The 24,377-nt window shown below is 37.6% G+C and overlaps 1 protein-coding gene across 1 annotated transcript in view; it reads left to right on the top strand.

The window, feature by feature from the left end:
* The window catches only part of LOC150098108 (band 4.1-like protein 4), a 637,189-nt gene that overhangs the window by 573,575 nt on the left and 39,237 nt on the right, over positions 1–24,377 (top strand). Inside the window, exons 27-28 of the mRNA XM_090406685.1 lie at positions 1,091–1,176; positions 22,181–22,298. Coding sequence (XP_090262811.1) covers positions 1,091–1,176; positions 22,181–22,298 — 204 coding nt within the window. The remainder of the gene's footprint in view (positions 1–1,090; positions 1,177–22,180; positions 22,299–24,377) is intronic.

Genomic DNA, 24,377 nt, shown 5'->3' with positions numbered 1-24,377 from the left:
ACCCACTCAAATGTGTGAGATGCTTATACATTGCACCCTCCTCCATTCATGGTCACAATTCCACATCATCATCATCATCATCTTCTTCTTCTTCTAATACCTGCCCCAGCAGGTATAGGCTGTACAGGCTACTTTTCTGCAAAAAGAAAGCTCAACACGTAGGCAAATCACCATATTTCAGTATTATGTCAGTGCATATCCTGTAATGAGCTGCTATAGTTCACTTGGTATTGATGATACTTTTTAGTTGGAAAGTCTGGATTTGAATCTTCTCTAAGATAGGTGAGTTAGCTAGTTTCCCATGAGGTGAAAGAGTTTTTCCTCCTACAAAACAGGTTGGTGTTGATTGGATTTACAGCCAAAGCAACTAAGGCTGTGAGATTAATGTATTATAACTGTAAATTTCATGTGTTCTTCTTGCCTGTTTTGCAGGAAGAAAAACCCTGCTACTTCCATATGAGACTGGTTAACTCATCTTCACTTGAAAAGCCCTTGTGTAAGTTCTTCATGTCCTAGATGAGATTCAAACTGTGAGGTCTTTCTAACCAAAGGGCATTGTAAAAGTTGACTGAGCTATGGAGACTATCCCACAAAACAGATAAACTACCCAGAAGAAAACATGTTGTTAACAGACATAATGCTAGCCTACCCTCATAACCTATTATTATGGCTAGGCTATGGTATTGAAGCTAATATTATGTCTGTCTACCTTCTCCTTTGCTGCACTTTCAGAAAGTGGTTTGAAACTCTCTAAAATATAGTTCTGTTTATGGAGTGGGGAAAAAAATTGACTATATGATGTAGCCATGAGATGACTTAACTCAGTATTGTAAAAATATCTAAAAAAGTGAAAATGCAAGTAATAATATAGTAAGAATCTAAAAAAGGAAAATATCTAAAAAGAGATTTGCAGTTATCAAAAAGATTTGAAACAACTTAGTCAGAGAAATGTGGCTTATACATGTGTATATATTGTTTATTTTTGTTGTTGTAAGTAATTATTGTAATTAGTGCCTTAAATTGAATTTGGTACTGAACCATTATAGTTCTTTATATATGATATGTGGTAATTTTTTTTCTGTCTTTACAGAGCAAGCCAGATATCATTATGAATGGAAATATTGTACAGGAGCAAAGTACGTGCAATATAGAGCAGAGCCAGCCATTGAATAATAGGTAGTTTAATATATTCACAAATGCTGATTGAGCACTTTTATTAGTCTTGATATAATCTTAATCTAATCTTTTACGATACTAATACTTCTTGATCTTGAGTTCAAAAAAAAGTTATGACGTGATGTAAATTGTATTCTTGTTTTTATCCTTTACCAATGAGCAAACAAAAGTTTGCATGTGAACTAACTTCTCAACTAGACTGCTTGTAAATGAAGGTAGCTAACTTCACACCTAATTGCCCTAGTATCCTATAATGCACCGTACACTTTCTTTTTGACATGTATATTGCCATGCGTTATTGGAAGGGTCCCTACCTAGACAGGTTTCAACCTCTATTCTGATCTTGTCAATGGGGGTCAGACCAGTGGAAATACTGAGAGTTAAATTAATGGTAGAAGTCTTATTTCCATATACAAGTAGGAGAATTGTGTATTACCATGTTATTATTAAAATACTCTGGATGAGAGATCAAGTGTGATCAAACAAAAGTTTGTTTGTGAAGTAACTTCATTACTAGACTACTTGTATATGGAGGCACATAATTGCACATCAGATTTCTCTAATATGCTAGCATATTATGGGATAATGCTCAGTACTTCTAGACATGTATATCACCATGCATTAGGGGAAGAGTCACTACGCAGACTGGTTTCAACCTTTATTAAGGTCTCATTAGTGGGAGCTAGACCCATGATGTGCATTATGTGGTATGTTGTAAAGCTTATAGGATGCAGAAAGAGGCCTCGAAATATTAAACAGAACGGCCTATTATAAAACTACAGTTTACAAATTCTACATTGGTGTTTGCTGGAGAAGAATACTATAACAAAGGTGGTATCCCTTTTCACTTCACCACCCCTCCTCCCATCACTTCTTAAGCACAGATGGAAAAAAATAATATATTTCTTTTAATTATAAAGAACAGGTTCAGGTTGCACTTAGGATATGTAGAACATGTATAATTTTTTTCGACTGAGGGTTAGTAAGAAAATTTCATTCTAAGGTAAAGAAATCTTCCTCAGTCTCACAAAATAGATATGTAGGCTGGAGAATGCATGCATTGACTGGCATAATACACTTTCCTCTCATCCTTTTGACATAATCCTAAACAACAACAATAGCATCGTTTCATATCCCAGAAGCTCAAAGTGCAACTGGTCTGTTCAGTTGCAACAAGCAGCATCTGAAATTATTTGTTCCTCAAACCAATAACTTGACATATTGGCATTTGGGATAGATAGCATTCATGAAAATAATGATCACCAGAGCATCATTGAATGAACTTCATCTAACATCCTCCAGTTAGTAAAATACAGGTAAGATCTGTATTTTACTAAGATCCATTACTTCGTGTGGTTTTTCCAAATTTTCTTCTTTCTTCGATGTAGTAAGCAATGATTATTTGACTGTGTGATATTTCAGCTCTCACTGTTTTAACTTTGTCATTCCTGACACCTCTGCAACCTTTCATATAATATAAGATATGTGGAATTTCACCTAGTGATTATTTGGGAGCTATTCAAGAACTATCTAGAAGAAGCAATATCTAAATATATTCCAAGGGTTGAATAGGAATTTCAGAAGGTTAAATAGGATAGATATGAAATGGATGAATGAAGGAAGAGGTTAAGCATGCAACCTGGAGGAAGAAAGCATTATGGGGGGCAACATAAGATGACTGGTAATAATCGGTTGCATGAGGAGCACAAAGTTGGCAAGGGTAGCAAAAGTGCAGTATGAGCAGTAGTTAGGTAATGAAGGCCAAAAAAAACCTTAAAGAGTTCTTTCAATATGTAGCCAGCAGAAGACAGATGATTACTGAATAATAATATTGGTTGGTAAAAGAAAAAAAAATTTAAAAAAAGATAAAAGAATAACCACTGCAGAGGATAAAGTTGAAATATTAAATTATCAGTTCATAAAGATATTTCATTCTCATGAATGTGATATCATGCAGAGTTAGTGCAATGGAAAGGAAGACTGGTGGGGAATTGATTAAACTTGATGTTAATAAAGTTGTGATATTGATATCTGCCCTGACATACTTGTTTAATATGAATCTTACATTGGGTTAAGTTCCAAAGGAGTGAAAGAAGGGCTATGATTGTTCAGTTCTGATATTGTTCAAGATTGTTCTGCTTCATAAGGTGGTAACAAGATGCAAGCTTCAAATTATAGGCCAATTTGGAGTTGTGGATAAAGGATTGGACAGGTCAGTGAGGACTAAGATCAAAAATTGGATTGACAACAGTTGCTCTTTGATTGACAGCATTTGGGTTTATTAAAGAAAGATCATGTTTTATCTAGTCCCCTGATTACTTACTACAACAAGGTGACAATTGCATTGAACAGTGGGGGATACATAGATGGTGATTTACTTTGATTTTGTAAAAGTCTTTAATAGACTGCCACATGACAGGTTGGTAATTAAATTGGAACGGATGGAGTTGTACAATTAACATTCTGATAAGTATCTGAGTTGTGTACAGGGAATAATATCTCTGAAGAGGAAAGTCATGCTAGTGGTGTGCCCAAAGAGTCAGTTTTTGGCATTGCTGTTTAAGGTGTATGTTAATGATATTGGGGAAGATTTGAAATAGGGATATGCAGTTGTTTGAAGATGAGAATTTTAATAGATTGTTTGAATTGGAAAGTTAGTGGAGTGATTAAACAAAGATCGGTAGCAATATACAGTTGGTAAGGATATCTTAAAGCAGGTAGAGAGAATAAGAGATCTGGGGTGATGGTGATAAGGGCCATCATTTGCTAGAATCCTTATCTGGATTCTAACAGTGATAAGGGGACACTGACATATAGAAATAGAGATTATAGTTTCATTGTATAAGTCCTTGATCAGGCCATATATAGACTACTGTGCACATACAGGGTGTTCGGGATAAATTTGACATATTTATAATTAATTATATTTTTCCGTAAGTTACATGTATTAACACACACTTCTCTTCATTTAAAAGTTTGGACCCTTCTTCATTCATATACAAGATGTCAGAAAGGATGGATAGCTGGAACCCACCTGAATCATGGAAGAGAATAACTTGTATCATGATGATTCGTGCCCGCCATCAAAATAAGGATATTACGACTGCTGCCCAATGCTCCCTGAATACAGTAAAAACAATCAGGCATGAACTAGAGACTTGCAATGGTGACTACGAGGATGTAGCAAGAAGAAAGATCCCTAGCAGACGATCTGATTGCGTTCGTACAGCAGAATTCCTCGCAAATCTGCAGGAACAGGTGTTGAAGAACCCTGGCATTGGAATTCGGGCTTTGTTCGTGGAGTTGCTAACTGTAGTCAAGCCCTGGATAACAAGGGTAGCCAATGGTAGGCCGTATGTATGGCAGCAGGATTCGGCCCCTTGCCACACCTCTGGGAAAAGTCAAAAATGGTTGTCTGAAAATTTCTACGACTTCACCAGTCCAAATGTTTGGCCTCCAAACTCCCCAGACCTTAACCCCATGGATTATTTTGTATGGGGCGCAGTTGAAAAAGACACCAATCGCACTTCCAGTAATACAAAAGCCCAGTTAATGGATAAAATTAAAACAGTTTTTGTGGCCCTTCCCAGGGAGACTGTAGCATCAGCTTGTTCGAGGTTCCGAAGCAGAATTGAAGCTGTGATCGATGCTAATGGTGGTTATTTTGAGTAAATCTTGTTGATAGTATTGTAATTAACTCTGCCTGTAATGTTTTTTTGTCAATTCATTAAATTTAATAGATACAAAGAAGATTTTCTTTTTCCTTACGAAACTGTCAAATTTATCCCGAACACCCTGTATATGGTTACCCAGTCCACAAAAGGATAAAGCGATACTGAAAAGAGTCCAGAGGCAATTGACTATGGTAGTTATGGTCTTTGCGGTGTTGACTATGAAGAAAGGTTAAGGAAATGCAGGTTAGAGAGTCTAGTAGTTAAGAGAAACAGGAGGTATATGATTATCAGATTAACATATAACAGGTTTTTCGTAGAATTGGAGGAGATTGGGAGAGAACAATAAGCATCACTGAAGATAATTAGTAAATACTTTATGCACTTACCGAGAGTTCGCTTATGAAAAATACCTCTTCCACATTTCAAGTTCTTTAGTACTGAATGCGAGTTTTTGCTCTCTTAAAGTTTCTGCCTGGTCTCTGATGAGAACCAACTAGTTCAAAACAGCTGTCAGGCCAGTGAAACCTTATAAAAGTGGATTAATAGAAAGTGAATGTATAGACTCTTGGGCAGTGTTTGTTTTCTAAGTAGTCCACGCTAAGGTAACTCGTGAATGCCAGTGAGTGTATTCCCATAATCTCTCTGGTCCGCTTATTTTTATGAAACTTTCATAGTTACTACATTCAGCTTTGAAATAATGCTGGATCTAATATTCACTTGACTTATATACATCCCTGAAAGGTATATAAAGAATGGAAGGGGGTGCTGAGGGGAGGGGCAGATTTTTTGAATGGAGAGTGGTGAATGATTAGAATTCATTACCTAAGAGTTTGGAGAGTACAAAAACAATGAAAGCATTTATGCTTTGTCTTATGAGCTGTGTGTGTGTGTGTGTGTGTGTGTGTGTGTGTGTGTGTGTGTGTGTGTGTGTGACAATATATCCTCACCAAGCATAAATTCTGCATCTCATTTTTGTTTTCCAAATTTTAAAACCTTACATTTTGCAACGTTGAACTCACATCCTCATTCCCATGCCCAATCACTCAATTTATTCAAGTCTTCTTGTAAGGCAACAACATCTTTTCTATTCTTTGTGGTTCGTCCCAACTTTGCACCATCTGCAAACAACTGAATATCTCCATCCAAATCTTCTCCAATATCATTAATATACAAGTTAAACAGTAATGGCCCTAAAACAGACCCCTGAGGCACACCACTAGTAACTTTCCTTTTCCTGAATATCACTCCTCCATACACAACTTATTGATACCTTTCAGATAGCAAGTCTCCAATCCAATGCACCAATCTAATACCCAACCCCATCCACTCTAGTTTGACTATCAACTTATCATGCGGTAATCTATCAAAAGCCTTTGCAAAATCTAAGTATATTATCGTGTATCCTTCTCCTCTGTCCATGGAAGCAGTCACCTTATCATAATAAGTAAGTAGATTACTAAAACATGACCTCCCTTTAGAAAATCCACTGTACATCAAAGATAATACCATTGTTGTCAACCCAATTCTGGATCCTAGTTCTCACAAGCTTCTCCAATGACTTAACTATAATACCTGACACACAGATAGGCCTATAGTTTGATGCTTGAGTTCTATCACCTCCTTTATGAAGAAGTGACACAATCTTTTACTCCTTAGGAACTTGACCCAGTGCAAGACTTTTATTAAAAAAATATGTCAAGGCCGGCGTCAATTCCCTGGCACATTCCTTCAGAATATGTGGTGATATATTATCAAGTCCCACAGCCTTATTTACATCTAGTTTGCTCAACTCCCCATACATCTCTTGCTCACTTAAAGTCAGTCTCTCCTCCCCCCATCATCAACTGCTCTCAATCTCTTCATGAAGTCACATTCACAAGATTGAAAGACCTTTATGAACTGCTCATTAAGTATCTCGATCACACCTTCTGCAATAGCTGTCTTTATACCATTTTCTCCAATCAGTGTCATCCTTCCATAATCATTCTTTCTTTTGCTAGCTACATATCGAAAGAACTCCTTAGAATTCTTTTTGACTTCATTGGCTAACTGCTCCCTCTCTTTAGCTACCCTCACCAACCAATAGTCCTCATGCTTAATCTCTTTATTCATCCATTTCACACCTACCTTAGCTGCATTGATCTCTTTTCCAGCTAACTCCTCTTTCCATGCTACACCTGCAAACTGTATCCTGAGCTCTTCATAATCACCTCCCCTTCCTTGTAGTTCCACATATACCCTTTTTTTACAGAGGTCTTCACACTGTTGGCAACCACCAAGGTAATCACCTCATGGTCACTCTCACCAGTTGGTGGGTGATACTTCAGCATACTGTATGAATCATAATGTATCTTGTTTCTGTGTGTGTGTGTGTGTGTGTGTGTGTGTGTGTGTGTGTGTGTGTGTGTGTGTGTGTGTGTGTGTGTGTGTGTGTGTGTAAACATATATAGCAGTCTTATGTTTGAGAAGTCCTGGAGTAAATCATATTGTTGTAAAATAATCTACAATCAACAATCCTTAGGAGAGCATGTTCGTTAGGCACAGTGCAGTACAAACAGTGGCCTTCAGCTGTCATCATACAAAGAAATCCAGTGGATTCATACTGGGAGATCATGGGGACCAAAGAGAGCTCCAGTACACAAAAATGTACTGGAGCTCCCTCATGTATGGACCAGCATGTTGCTAATGACATGTCCTTTAACAATGGTAGTAAATGATTGACGAGACCAAGTAGTTGGTCGCCTCAATCATTTCCCATGTACAGTACCACTCGGAACACAAACCGTTTCCTTCTCAGTCACATTTTGCACATGATATATCTCTGTAGGAAAGCATTTCTGACCTTTTCTCAGCAGAGAACAAGTACCCAGAGTTTGGCCAAACATTTCAGAAACACTCTGTATATATGTACACTATATGATGAGCTTAATATGAAGGTTAGAATATCATGTAATTAGTTTGGTTTATCTCATCCCATTTTCCTTTTTCATGTTAGGCTCAATGGCTAGTCATGTCCAAGTAACTTGGCACCTTTGAAGCCTGATTACTGCTTATGATAAGACAGTTAAACCTATCATTGCTTGCTACATTTCTAATTTGCATATGTTCTTCTGGCCAGTTTGCATGTTTTGCAAGATGAAAAACCAAGTTTCTGGGAGGAGGGAGAACCCTGTCTGAGACCAGCTAACTCACCTGCGTTGAAAAGCCCTGATAGTGGTTCTTTGCATCATACATGGAATTCAAACACAGATCTTTGTGACCAGAGTACATCATCAATAACAAGTGAGCAACAGAGACTAATTTGTGAGTTACTACTCGCACATGGTAGTTGTCTCTATAATTATGCCATAATGAATGCAATAATGCTTATTGTTATTACAATTATATTATTATATAGAGGCATGTACAGTTTAATTGTTAGAGAGATGCTAGCTGTGATAAAATATAACAGTGTTCTGACTGACCTTTCCAGAATTAGATTAGTTTCATCTTGAATGCTGTTGCTACATTTCAGAACTTTGTAAGAGGAAAGGCTTTTAGTAGTCTGAAATATTAGCCTTTCTTAGTTGGGTATAATTGTTTTCTTTGCCTGGACAATATGTCCTTGTATTGTAATAATACAGTTGACCCTTGAAGAGTGTGAGTTTGAACTGCGCAGGTCCACTTATACGAAGATTTTTTTGAATAAATATATTGGAAAATTTTTTTGGAGATTTGCGACAGTTTGAAAAAATTCACAGATTAATTGCACAGCCTAGAAATATCAAAAATCTTAAGAAAAAGTTAGATATGTGATTAATGCATAAAATTTATGTAGATACCAGTTAATTTTATCATTTACTACCATAAAATATACACAAATTTATTATAAAAAGTTAAAATTTATCAAAACTTGTGCATTCAAACATTTACAGACCATACATGGTGTCATTTGCAGTCAAGAGAAATGTAAACAATAAAGATGCAGTATTAAATCATAACTGGATAAAATTAACTGTTGTTAATTAGTTTAATTAGCATAAAGTAAAAATTTTATAATGATTCATTCATTAGTGTATAGGCTAGGCTACCACAAAGTAACCATATTGCTGCTGCTTTGTTATCAATGCATGAATTGTTATACCTGTAAATGTGAATACAGTGGTATCTCACTAATCCGAACCCTCCAGTAAACCGAACTGCGGTTTGAAAGAAAAAAGTTTTATTTATTACGTATTATTATTTTGTGTAGTATTATTTTTAATTAATAATTATTATTTTAACTATTATTATTTATGTTATTATTATTATGGTACAGTATTTTTTTCATACTGTCGATTGTACGGTTATAATGGAGGTCTATTTTGATTTATTCTGTTCACATTTGCTTTTTTATACTGTACAGTACGTACTGTATTGTCGGCATGAATCACAAATATACACAAAAAGAGGAAATTCAAAACGTGCATCTTCTTCTTTCTTCTTCTTCTTCTTCTGCAGCTTCTCCCACTTAAGTGGGATCACTGTTTGTTATGAGTCTCCTCCACACCTTCCTGTCTTGGGCTGTCACCACATCCAAGTTCTTCATCTTCAAGTCCTCTTCTACCAGCTCCCTCCATCTCTTCTTTGGCCGCCCACGCTTCCGCCTTCCTTGCACATCCATCTGCATGACCCTTCTTCCCACATATTCGTCCTCCCTCCTCATCACATGACCAAACCATCTCAACCTTGCCTCCTGTATTTTCGCTCCTAAGTTCGTAACTTTCACTGTTCCCCTGACATAGTCATTTCTCAGATGATCCTTTCTGGTCACACCGCACATCCACCTAAGCATTCTCATCTCTGCTACTTCCATCCTGCTAATGTTATTTTTCCTCAGGGCCACAGTTTCTATAGCATATGTCATAGCTGGCCTCACTACTGTCCTATAAATTTTGCCTTTCAGATTGATCGGCACCCTCTTATCACATAACACTCCAGCCATCTCTCTCCAGTTCCTCCAACCTGCTTGTATCCTGCATCCCACTTCCTTCTCACCTCCTCCATCTTCTTCCACTGTCGAACCTAAGTATCTAAAGTCTCTCACCTTCCTGATGACATTTCCTTCCAGCTCCAGGTCTGTCTCCTGGCCACCGCCCACTGCGCAACACATATACTCTGTCTTACTTCTGCTCAGTCTCATACCTCTCTCTTCCAGTACTTTTCTCCATCTTTCCAGTTTAGTTTCCGCTTCTTCTCTTGAATCTACACACAGCAAGATGTCATCTGCATACAACATTGTCCAAGGTGCATCTTCTCTCACCTCCTCTGTTACCACCTCCATCACAATATTAAACAGTAACGGACTTAATGCTGACCCTTGATGCAAGCCAACTGTTACTTGAAAACTTTCTGTCTGTCCCAAACAGGTCCGAACACTTGTCTTCACATTTCTGTACATTTCCTGCACCAACCTGACATATTTCTCCGGCACCTTCTTCTCCCTCAGACACCTCCAGACTTCTTGCCTTGGCACTCTATCGTATGCTTTCTCCAGATCAATAAATACCAGATGTAGCTCCCTTTGTTTCTCTCGATATTTTTCCATCATCTGTCGTAACCCAAAGATAGCATCTGTTGTTGATCTACCAGGCATGAAGCCAAATTGTTCCTTTGCAATCTCCACCTCCTCCCTCAATCTACCATCAAGAACCCTTTCTAGGATCTTCATTGTGTGGGACATCAACTTTATTCCTCTGTAATTTTTACAGTCTTGTGCATCCCCTTTACTCTTGTAGATGGGAACAAGAGTACTCTCCCTCCATTCCTCGGGTATATTTTCCTGTTGGCAAACTTTCATAAACAGGTCCCACAACAGGTCAATTCCCTCTTCCCCCAGTGCCTTCCATGCCTCCACTGGAATTCTGTCGGGGCCCACCGCTTTTCCATTCCTCATCCTCTTCATCGCCTCCTTCACTTCCATTCTACTGATGTTCTGCACCATCCCCTCAGAAGGATGCCCATCTCCTCTGTGAGTCCTTGCATTTTCCTCATTCAGAAGTCCCTCAAAGTATATTTTCCATCTGTTTCTTATGTCCACATCCCTCCATAATACTCTTCCTTCAGCATCTTTGATCTGCCTCACATGTAAGATGTCCTTAGTTGCTTTATTTCTACATTTCGCTAGTTGGTAAATTTTTCTCTGTCCTTCCTTTGTTTCTAATTGATCATACAGATCTTGATATGCCATGGCCTTCGCCTGTGCCACAACTCTCTTGGCTTCTTGCTTTCTCTCTTTGTACACCTCTCTGTCCTCTTCCACTCTTGACTCATCCCACTTCTGCTTTGCCTTCCTCTTAGCTGTCACTGCCACTTGTACATCATTATTCCACCACCAACCCTCCTTCTGCTCTCTAATCTTTTCAGATGTCTCACCAAGCACCTCGATTGCACAGCTCAGGATTACTTTTGAATTATGTTTCCACCAATCTTGTACACTTTCCAGTCCATCCGAAATCCTCTCTAACACTCTCTCCCTAAAACGATTCCTCACACTCTCTTCTTTTAAGCGAAACCACTTAATTGTCTTCATCCCATGGCAACCAGAAGTTCTTATCTGCGATCTTAATTTAAAGTCTGCGCACAGCAGTTGGTGTTGTTGTGCTACTTGATCTGTTGGAATTACCTTACAATTTGTCACAACCTTAAGATGTTTTCTTCTAGTCAAAATGTAGTCAATTTGTGAGCTGTTGTTACCACTTCTAAATGTTATCAAATGTTCTTCCCTCTTGAAGAAAAACGAGTTCACAATTGCCAGATCAAACGCTATTGCAAAGTCCACAACCCTCTCTCCTTCCTGGTTCATCATTCCCACTCCGTGGCCACCATGCACCCTTTCACAGTCTCTATTCTGTCTTCCTATGTGCCTGTTCAAGTCTCCTCCGACAATCACCATCTCATTTTCTTCCAATTCCCTCATTTCTTCATCTAACACGTTCCAGAACTCATCTTTTTCCTCTGCTGTACAACCAACTTGTGGGGCATAAACACATAATACGACCACCCGCTCTTTTCCAAGACCCAATTTCATTCGCATGATCCTGTCGTTCCTTCTACCCACGTCCAGTACTTCACCCTTCATTCTGCCACCCACCACAATTCCTACACCATTTTTTCCCTCGTTATTCGCTCCAGAGTAGAACAATTTATATCCATCTCCCAGTTCCTTTGCCTTTCCCCCTTTCCACCTTGTCTCCTGCACACATAAAATGTCCAACTTCCTCTTCCTCATCATGTCTGCCACCTCTCTTCCCCTTCCAGTCATGCTTCCAACATTCAGTGTTCCCACTCGCAACATCCTCTCCCCCTGCTGGGATCGCTTCTTTAACCGCACCCGCCCTTGATGCGGTAGCCCTCGTCCACTTCTCACTGCTGTAGGGCGATGTGGCTGCGCGTCGCTTAAGGGGTACGCCCTAGCCCTTATACCATTTTCTCTTAGACTCATAATCATAGTTTGAGTTGGCACTGAAGTTTTACGACCGGATGCCCTTCCTGACATCAACCCTCGCATTTATCCGGGCTTGGGACCGGCACCTATTGAGGCTAGCTTGCCTCCTTCGGTGGCTGCATAAGACGAAATGACTTAGCAAGATAGGAAAGACTCACCCCTAGCCCTCGAATACTCTAATAGCATCAGGGGGAAGGAGCAAGGAGAGGAGAAAGAAGCAAAGAAAGAAGAGGAGGGACCAGTCTACAGAATAATATAACAGATATATATTACATGAAGTAAGGCATGGTCCAGCATCAGGTACCTCGGGTTTGCCATGCCCGTACTCACTAAAGTGAGCCCTTGAGTAAAAATTCAAAACGTGCATAATTTGGTTAAAAATATAAATCCAGATGTTGCAGAATGGATTACAGATAGAACCGAAAGTGAATTCGAAATCAAGTCACATGATGAAATTATAAATATGACGCTACAGAATGAATTAGAAGATGATGATGAAGAACTCGAAGAAAAAAAAGTAAAACATGAAGAGGCAGCTGACAGTTTTAATATGTGCATAGAATGGGCTGAGCAGAATGATACGCCATTCCACAAAATTTTGTTGCTAATGCAGCTCTGAGAAGAAGCATTCGAAAAACGTTTAGCTTCAAAGAAGCAAAAGAAAATCGGGGACTTTTTTACAAAGAAATAAAAAAAAAAATTTTTTGTGCTATTTTGTGAAACTTTTTTGTGTTGTGTACAAGAAAGTGATATTTTTTATCTAAATTAAGTTACGTACTGAACTATGCAATTTTATTAAATCAGAATCCTCAACAATACAGTACATACAAATTAAATTTTTTACTAAAATAAACTTGTGTACCGTATTATTATTATTTTTTTGTTTTGTTTTATATTACAGTACGGTAGCTTTTTTCTATCAGTTACTCCATTTATTTACAGAATTAAATTGATATACCATTAGAATCTGATTATTTTTGTCTTAAACGCTAGTTATTGTTGCCTCTTGGAGGAAAATTCGCTAATCCGAACTAGCACGGTTTTTATTAGTTCGGATTAGAGAGAGAGATACCACTGTAATTTCTTTTCACATTATCTTTTAATTTTTGATGTCTAGTGTTAGTAATACATATAACATCACATTGTTTTGTATCATATAAGACAATATTGATGTAGGTACTGAGAAACATGATTCATCTTGTAAACAGACGATGTAAACTTATGGTATTGATAAATACAGTGTATTTCTCTTTTACCTTGCAGTGTTGAGGGTTTTTTATTTCTATTCATTTAACCACAACCGTACTCAAGGATAAGGTGGTTAGCCCTGTGCCTTCTGGTGTATCCTATGTCTATAGAAGCATTGAGTTCTCAAGGCTGGTTTGCCTGCTTGCAGGATGAAAAACCCCAGATAAATTGGGGAGAAAAACCTTGCAGTCCACACCCAAGACCATCTAGCTTGGCTATGTCTGAGAAAGATCTTAAGCACCTCACGTCAGCGATGGGAATCGAACTCAGGCATATGGTTGCAAGGTGCATAGCCACTCAGCTAACCATGTGGACCTGTATTTTCACTTCCTTATGATTTTCTTAATACAAGAAAATCTCATTTAATGTGAATTCAATATATGCAAAAATCAGTTAGCATGATTGAGTGAAATGATACCATTTCCTGCTTTAAGTGAGTGATTAATCAGTTAACACAAATTTTTTACGTTATGTGAAATTTTTTGTTGACAATCTGCAGTGAGCGACGGCACTTGTCAATCTAGCGGGCAGTGGCCGACAACACTTGGGGGTTGACTCAAAGCTATCTTCGCAAGCACACATGCACACTCTGTTCTCTTGCTTAATCACTTTTCTTTCATTTTGCTTTAATTTAGATACCTATAAGGATTTATTATATTCAACCCCTGATATGGAAAAGAAAAAGATTGATAAAGAAAGCCACAGTAATAAAAAGAGAAGAAACATAATTACATTAGAGGAAAGGTTAAAAAAAACTTGCTTGATTCCCATTCAGAACAGTTAAGCGAGAATGATCTCTTTCAACTAGAAGAACAGAGTGCATATGAAGAAAAAGATGGTGATGAGGAGAGCAAACAAGAAGAGAATGTTATGACTAAGAAGCTAACTGCAAAAGAACTTGAGCTAGTTTTCAATCACATTGAGCATGCTAAGGAAATTTTGTTTGATGCTAATCCTGATATGAAATGAAATTTCGAAGTCTGCAGAAATCTTATTATTATTATTATTATTATTATTAGGGGTGCTTAAGGGTCAAAGCTATATAACTGAGAGGAGACCTCCACATAGCCTTTAAAAGAATGCAGAGAACCGACCAGGGCTTCTGACCTAATGTCCAATCCTCACCATCTCGTGGTGCACCCTGTTGGGTATCTACTTGGATACTGAACGAACGAGGATGGGCTGGCAATTTGGGATTTAACCGACCAAATTGTATTCTTATTGGTTAAACCAAAATAAAAAATGATGGTACAACATGACAAAATTTCATGCCGGCTGGGGCGTCGCCCGGTTAAACAAGGCCCCCATTGTTTTCGCCAGGGAACCAGGGCGAACAGCAATAAGTCAGCTACTGGAACAAATCTGAAAACAAACTCTAACTCAACATCACCAGAATTAAAGATTGGTACTATCAACGTAAGAAGCCTGAATGGCAAAGAAATGGAGCAAGCTGAGGAATTAGATAAGTACCAGATCGACATAATAGGGGTGACTGAAACAAAAAAGACCAAAACTGGTGAGATCTTTCTGAGCAATAAATACAAAATGTTATATTCAGGCAATGACAATCAAGGAAAAGAAGGAGTAGCCATAGTATTCAACACTAAATATGAGAATGGGGAACTGGACAATGAGATTTATTTGTTCCTATGGTCTCACAGAAGGTTCAACTAAGGTAAAAGTGGAGGAATTTTTTGAGGCTTTAGAAAAAGCAACTGACACAATGAAAAATGAAAAGTTGGTCCTTGTTGGGGATCTAAATAGCAGAGTAGGAAATAATTGTGAGACATACAAAAATATTTTGGGAAAATTTGGAGAAAAGAGCAAAGCTAATAATAATGGCAAATATCTGTTGGATTTCTGCTCAGGACATGGACTGGTTATTACTAACACCATGTTCCAACATAAAAATGTGCACACATTCACATGGAGAGAAGAGGCTAGGCTAGGAATAAGAAAAGTCTCATTGACTATGTTATTGTTGATAGTCATGTTTTCTCCCTGGTGCAGGACACCAGAGTGTACAGAGGATTTGAAATTGGAAGTGATCACTATTTAGTCTTGAGTAGGATAAAATTGAATTTCATATTGAAAAGAATAACATGTAAGAAAGTTTTAAAGTGAATAAAAGTTGAGCAGCTGTCAGATGTGAACTGTAGACTAAAATACACAAAGATTATTGAAGAAAAAATGAAAGAGTTTGAGAACAGGAATCAAACCTTGGAGATTCATTGGCAAACTCTGAAGAAAACATTGATTGATTCTGCCAGAGAGGCATGTGGTGAGGTTGTCTGCAAGGATAAAAAAATCAGAACTCCCTGGTGGACACAGTAAGTTAAAGAGGCAGTGAAGGAAAAGAAGAAAACATATCAAAAGTTCCTGTCAAATAAGTCAGCTTGTTCTCTTAGAGAATATAGAGACAAATGCAAGAATGCTAAACACTGTGTAAAACTAGCTAAACAAAAATCATGGGAGGACTTTGGCAAGAATATAGAAAATAAATATCAAGAAGGTGGCAAAATATTCTGGAGGTTGTTGAAGAAGCTTAGGAATGGAGGAAAGAGTGTTGTAAAAGGAGTTAGAGATGATAAAGGTGACATGAAAACTGGAGAAAAAGATATCCTTGAAGTATGGAGTAATTACTTTAAAAAACTGCTAAATGAAACAAGCAGTGATGACAGCACAGTGGTAAAAAACACTGACCAGGCATGCAGTCAGGAATACATATCCATACTTGAAGTAGAAAAAGCCATCAAAGGCTTGAAATGTGGAAAGGCAGCTGGAGTAGATGATATTCGACCAGAAATGCTGAAGTATGGTGGTATAAGAGTCTTACAGTGGCTGCACTGCATAGTTCAGAAAGCCTGGACAGAGGGACAAATTCCCGATGATTGGAGTAGAGCTCTCATAGTACCCACATATAAAAAGGGAAATAAAACTGAATGTGAGAATTACAGAGGTATTTCCCTACTGAGTGTTCCTGGCAAGATCTATGCAAGTATACTTGAGAAACGGCTGAGAAGAATTGTGGAAGAAAAGCTTGGTGAAGAACAAGCTGGATTCAGGCCAAACAGAGGCTGTCAGGATCAGATCTTCACTTTACGACAAATAGTCGAGAAAGCATGGGAATATAACAAAGATCTGTATTTAAGTTTTGTCGATTTGGAAAAGGCATATCATAAGGTGCCAAGAGAGAAGCTATTCAATACGCTGCAGTTATATGGTGTCAATGGGGCATTATATGAAGCAATACTTAGTCTTTATTTGAGTTGTAAGTCAGCAGGATACATGGCAAGAAGGAAGTACAGGAAGATGGTTTAATGTTAAATCTGGTGTGAGACAAGGATGTACGTTATCCCCTCTGTTATTCATTATCTATATGGATCACATTATGAAGGAAAGTGGTATTAAACATGATATCAAAATTGGAGATGTTAATGTCAGCTCTTTGCTTTATGCAGATGATGTTATACTTCTAAATAAATCCGCTACAAGTCTACAAGATTCTCTGACTAAATTGAATAGTTGTTGTAATAGATATGGTATGAAGGTCAGCAAAAAAAAGACAAAGACAATGAAAATAGGCAGAATCATTGAAAATGTCAACTGTGTTGTGAATGGAGAACCTGTGGAACAAGTAGAACAGCTACTTAGGCACAATTTTTACTGAAGATGGTAAATTAAATATAGAAATAGACAACAGAATCAACAAAGCTGGTATGGTGGGAAGTCAATTGAATAAATTCATATGGAATAAGAGAGAAATTAGTCAGAACACTAAATTAGCTGTATACACGACAGTGTTCAAACCAGTTTTAACTTATGGATCTGAGAGCTGGGTCAGAAGTAAAACACTTGACCAAAGACTAGAGACCGCAGATATGAGAGTCCTGAGAAAGATTATAGGCGTGAACAGATGGCATGAATGGCAATATCATATTAAAAACGAGGATATTAGGAAAGAACTTGATATTGTCAGCATCCAGGAATGCGTTAGCAGAGCTAATCTCAGGTGGTATGGTCACCTAAACAGAATGGGCGAGGAAAGATTAGCAAAACAAGTGTTCTCTGCCAGGTTGGCAGCAAAACGACCCAGAGGAAGACCAAGATATAGGTGGATTGGTATGGTAAAAAGTGCCCTAGACGATAGAAATATAAGATCTGATAATGTTGAAGTCTTGACAAGTAACAGACGGATTTGGAGGAAAATTGTAGATAGGAAGTTAGTAATGATATAATTTTTTCATGTAGTACTATCATATCCTGTACACCAATTGTGGATACATGGCAGGAATTTGATGATGATGATTATTATGATTATTATTATTATTATTATTTTCATGCTACTCCAGGGAATTCTTAGACTCATCGAGGGAGGCCCTAAACATCATGTCCACACAACTATACGACATTCTCACAGTATCTATCATACCTTGCCTTGAACTCGCTCACTGTCATAGCACCCACAACAGACTCTGGCAGCTTATTCCACTCATTTACCACTCTAAAAGTAAAGAACCCAGCTCTAACATTACTGCTAACCACACTCTTGCCCAGCTTCCATAGGTGTCCCCTAGTTCTCCCACCACCAGTCCTGATCTCAAAAATATCCTCTGAATTAATCTTATAGAATCCTTTTAGCAATTTGAATGTCTCAATCATATCTCCCCTTTTCCGCCTATCAACCAGTTTCTGCAACCCACAAATCTTCAACCTGTTCTCATATGGTTCATTCCATAGACCTGTTATTATCTTAGTCACTCGCCTCTGGATCCTCTCCACCTCCTCCCCATCAAGAAGGAACCGAGGTGACCAAATCTGAGCACAGTAGTCAAGATGAGGTCTTATCAAGGCTCGGTACAGAGGTACAATAACTTGCTTGTCTCTGCTCGTTAAGGTATTTTTGAACAACCAAGTGAGTTGATGAGCTGATTTAGCTACTTTTGCAATGTGTCCCCTAAACTTCATCTCCCTATCCACCAACACTGCCAAGTCCCTGGCCTCATCAATCTCTTGGAGTGCAGTTCCACCCATGTGTACTGCTGCTAATCTTTTCACCCCAAAATGCATAACCTTACATTTTGTCACATTAAATTGACATCCATTCTCCTTAGCCCAGAACTCCAATCTATCTAAGTCATCCTGCAAGACTTTGACATCTTCTGCATTCACTATCGCCCTCCCCAACTTTGCGTCATCAGCAAACAAATGAACTGTTCCACTTAGATCCTTTCCTATATCGTTAATAAACAGATTAAACAGCAGTGGTCCAAGAACAGAACCCTGCGGCACCCCACTAGTCACAGGCCGTCTTTTGGACTCCACTCATGAATAAACCACTCTTTGATATCTCTCCATCAACCACCCACCTATCCATCTCACCAACCCTATATCCATTACCATATGTTGTAGTTTACAGATTAGAATTCCATGTGGTATCCTGTCAAACGCCTTTGCCAGGTCCAGCAGTATCACTGTAAACCCATTTCTCTTATCCAGTTCCACCGTCACCTTGTTATAAAACTTGAGCAAGTTACTCAGGCATGATCTACCCTTTACAAAGCCATGCTGTCCCCTGTACAGTATCTCATTTTCATCGATCCATTCCTGTATTTTTCCCATGACTACTTTCTCCAAGACCTTGACAACAACTCCTGATATGCTGATCGGTCGGTAATTTGCAACCATTGTCTTGGATCCTCCTTTATGCAGTGAAACTATTTTCCCCTCTTTCCACGCCTTTGGGACTAAACCAGACCCGAGACTCAGATTAAACAACATGGTCAAGGGCACTGATAATTCCTTAGTCACTTCACACAAGACCCGTGCCGGTATACTATCCAATCCCACAGATGTATTCACATTAAGGTTCTGTAATAGACTATTCACCTCCACTTCATTCATCACATTTCCCGTATAAACTAATGGCTCCTTCATTTTTTCAATGTCACCACCTGGATGATATACTTTTGCAAAGTGCGCGCTCAGTAACTCCACTATATCGACTGGTTCAGTGACCTCCTTACTATCGTCATTCCTTAAAATCATTTTGCCATGTACAGTTTTTTTCTTGCTTGCAGCATATTGAAAGGACTGTTTGGGATTCTCTTTTGCTTGCATAGCTAGTTTTCTTTCATAATCGGCTTTTGTGTTTTTACCACACTCATTACCCTTCTGGCCTGCACTTTATACCGTTCGTGTGCCTGCAGGTCACCCCTTTCTTTAAATTCCCTCCACAGTTGTTTCTTTTTTTGCAGCTCAAGCTTAATGGTGTTATTCATCCATTTAACCCCTACTTGTTTTACTATTCGGACCCTAGGTATACAATCAGCCATAACCTCCTGTAAATGCTCCTTGACCACTTCCCATGCTCTATTGATGTCCAGCCCTTGCAGTTGTACATGCCATGGCACTGATCCAAGCAATCTCCTAAGCTTGTCATACTTGCCAGCACGGTAATTCCACATATACCCTGTCTTAATCAAAATTTCCACACCTTTAGCCACCTCCCAGGTCAAGACCTTATGATTAATCTCACCAATAGGTGGCAACATGGTCATATTCATTACAGTCAAATTGTGAGATGCTATTACCAGGTCAAGCACTCTCTTACCCCTAGTATTTTCAATTACATGCTGTCTCAGATAGTTATCCCTTAATAATTGAATAAAATCCATTTCCTTCCTCACATGTGTCCTCTCCTCCTTCCAATCAATGTTACCATAATTAAAATCCCCCATAATAATTACCCTCCTTCCACTCATTTCATCAATTTGTTTATGCATACTATCTCCACCATCTATTCCATCACCTGGTCTATAGCAGCACCCAACTGTATATTTTATTCTGCCAGTCTCAATCTCACACCAAATAGCCTCAAATGAGCTCCTTTCACTATCCTGCAATACAACTTCAATTCTCCTTGGCTGCAGTTCATCAGCTATCATCAATAACACCCCTCCCCCTATTTTATTCTCTCTGTCCCTCCTAAACACACTATAACCTACACATTCTATCCCACTAACTATATCATCTTTCGTGACATGTTTCACTAATGCCAATAACCTGTGGCCAGGAAGAGCCAATCAAGGCCAAAAATTCTTCCTTCTTGTTCCTAATACTCCTGGCATTAGTATACATGAAATGCAGTGATCCCTTTGTCCCACCCCTATCTTGATGCATTATTCTAAATGTCTCATTCCCATTTTTTGTGCTTAGTGCTGGCTCAGGTACATTATATACATTTTTACACTCAACTGTCTCACTGATGTCTGCATATCCACTCCCCCCATCCTTGGTAGTTCTAGTTTCCCTGGTTCTGCACATCCATTTTCACTTCATTCAGCAACATTTTTTCCAGTCTTCGCACACCATGTCCATTCAAATGCAGGCCATCCATCTTGTATAAGTCTTTTCACCCATCAAACTCATTCCACACGTCCACGAATTCCACACCACACCGTCTGCATAACCTGCGCATAATGTCATTTGCGATTATGGCCCTCCTTCTAAACTCCTCTCTGTCATACTGTGGCAACAGACTCACCATTCTAACTCTGTCACTCTTTTCTTTCGCTACCTTTAACAATACTTTCAAGTCCTCTCTCATAAAAAATTTATCACCTTTCAATTCATTCGTACCCGCCACAATTATTAATTCTTTCACCCTCTGTTTTTGCACTCTAACTCTAACTAAAGCGATTGCTAGCTATCGCAAATTGCACGATAAGATGAAAGAGTCGAGCACTATTCAGACATCTTTACTTAATTTTTTTTTGTAAAAAAGTAGCTTAATCAAATATTTAGACATCAAATCAAAATTTAAGCAACTGATTTTTATTAACTGATGATTTTTTCCTTTAATATAGCTTATAAATTTTTTTAAATTTAATGCAAATTAATAGATGAATTATAATTATTCCTATTGTTTATTGTATTCACTTAATGCAATTTGACTTAGCTCGCATTAATTCATGGATTAATTAATCATGTTAAGTAAGGTTTTCCTGTAACATTTTCTTTTCTTGTCTTACAATAAAGTATACATTATATTATTTATTTATACATTATGTAATTATATACAGTATATAATACATATAACATACAAAATATGTGTTAATCGACTGTTTATATTATCAGTAAAGCTTTTAGTCAATATTAGGCTCCTTGTAGTTAAGTTTTTGGAGAGTAAAAAGTTATATGCGGGTTTTTGACTGTGCAGGGGTTGGCATTCCTTACCCCATGTGTTGTTGAACGATCAACTGTATATTATACAGGTTGGCCCAGAAGTAATAAGGCCATTGTCAGAACAACAGCCATTACAATTTCATCATTATATTATAATTTATTATTATCATTTTGATTATTGATTGATTTTTATTTGAAGTTATTTAAGTGATAATTATTTTACACATACGTTACATATATATTGTGTTTTCCTAATAAAATTTTTCTGCTTAAATAGGGATTCTCTAACTGTTCTTTATTTCTGGGCCACACTGTATGCTAGAATACTTAAGTAGTTTTTTAATTGTTGAAGATAGATTAAATGATATATTGATATAAATAAGAACACGATGTGTGATTTTTGTTTTATATATTTTATCTATGCTTGCAGGTTAACAAATGGCCATTACTACTATTCACCTTCCACAGCATATTCCTCTTCATCTATTCCAACTTCAGCATCCAGAGTAACCTTTCAAAGTCCATCTTTAATATGTCAGTATTCAAAGGTGAGCAGGTCAACTAGGTTTTTTTATTTTTTAAAGTGTGCAATGGGCAGTAAGAAGTATGCTATTCCAAAAAGGTCCTTTTCAGAAAAGTCTTAAATCATTTCATGATAAAACATGCTTCATTAAAACTATCGTGCACTCTAACAATTGTCCATGTGCAAGATGCATTTAACTGATTATTGATTGCAATAAAACATACTTATTTGTGAAAAGACTGAACAAAAAAAAGTTAGAAGATATGGATTTGCACATAAAGCAGGATATTTTGACAGGCTGTAAGGTATCAGTAAATGAATGTAGGGAACAAGAAGTGGATATGTGACAAAGGGCACTATTAACCAGAAGGTTAAATGACAAAATAAAAGTGCTAAGAATATGATTGGGATACAAACAGCCTGACAGAACAAAAGTGAGTTTGATTGTGGAAATGAAAGAATGTGATTGCCAGAAATGTAAGAAAGTGAGTGAAAGGAGTGCAAAATTTGAAAAATAAGTTGATCAGGATGAGAAATGAGATGCGGTATATGCACATTGAAATTAAATGTTTGGTGGATATGAATGAAATGGTGTGAAAGAATAGAATGAAAGAAAAATAGAAAAAAAAAGGCTATGAATAATTTGAGAGTGGCAGTGTATAGAGATTCCATTACTAAAGATGTGGTGAATGTGAGAGAGAGGTCTGTTTTCCCAGGAGGGAAGGTAAAGAGAGTGATTAATGCTTTAGATATAAGAAATAAATGAGCAAGAGAATTATTTGTGATTGTGGGAATAAATTATTTGGTTGAATAGGAGAATATGTTGATGGATATCAGCAGGACTCTGGAAATGCCACTTAAATCTACTGGTTGCAAAAAATTTACTCGCCCATAGTATGCATTATGGTAAAAGGTTTGTTTGTGTGTGTGTGTATATATTTACCACCATTTCAATTACAGCAACAAAGAGAATATCTTTAATAGAATTTAAAACAGCCAAATTATGTGTAATAATTTATATGATCTGGCATATCTTTCTTTAATTATTGCCATTAGTCCATTGTTTTCTTTCCAGCATGTTACGTGCTACTTCTGTCCCACTGCGTGCTAATTTATTACTAGTCTTCCTTGGCAAGCTTGTTTGTTTCATTCACTCATCTATCAAAGTTCACTGCAGCTTAGTTTGGGAAAAGATATATGCTTCTTCTGATTTTTCTCTATGCACTTCATATAATGGACAAGTTTCTCCCCATTTGAAATATCTGAAGAAGCATCTAAAAGAAGACCCATCATAACATCCATGACCACAGACTGATTCAAGCCTGCAGCCTCTTAGTTGGAAGGAGAGTGGTTAACCCCAAGCAAGCAGCAATGCTTTTTTTTGTTAAACAAATAATATATTAATTATAGTATACTGGCAAAGGTATTATTAAGCCTGCTCTTCTTTCCATAATCTTATCAATAAAAAATAAACATATAAAACTTCTCTTTTAATTCTTTATTTCTTTTCAGTGTTGTCAAAATGGTGGTGAGAGGGAGATCATTGCATAGGTCAGCACGAAAGACAAATAAAGTGAATGGCATGGATTTTTTAGAATGGTGCAGTGCTGCCAGTGTAATAAGTATGCATGAGGAGATGTGGATGTTTATGTGGAAAGGTTGAATAAAAAAAAGATGAGTGAGTGTGGATATGCAGGAAGTGTGACATGCCAATGGACTATGAGATTTGTTTGAATCAGAGTAGGGAAAATGGCATAGTAAGAAGATGAAACAGAAGATGACGAGTGTGTGCAACTATTAAGAAAGTGTGCAAGATTAAAGGTAAAAAACAGAGTACCATCAACAGTAAGATTATGAGTGGGCTGATGGCAAAAACAACTGGTGTGACCAACAGTAAAACAGTGACTGATGGTGAAAAAGCCATTCCAGATTTGAAACCAGAGATGGTGAAGATGAGGCAAGAGATGAAGTTTATGTGGAGTGAAATCAAGACAATTAGACAATTGTAGATATACTCGAAATTTATTTTCTTTACTTCTGGATGCTATCTTGTTATTCCAATCTATATTACTATAATAATTGGAATAAATGATGGTCATCTGAA

Source organism: Typopeltis vanoorti, chromosome 16 (assembly GCF_054136105.1).
Source record: "Typopeltis vanoorti isolate ZY-2024b chromosome 16, IOZ_Tvanoo_1.0, whole genome shotgun sequence".
NCBI lineage: Eukaryota > Metazoa > Arthropoda > Arachnida > Uropygi > Thelyphonidae > Typopeltis > Typopeltis vanoorti.
This window is presented reverse-complemented; position numbering and strand designations above follow the sequence as displayed.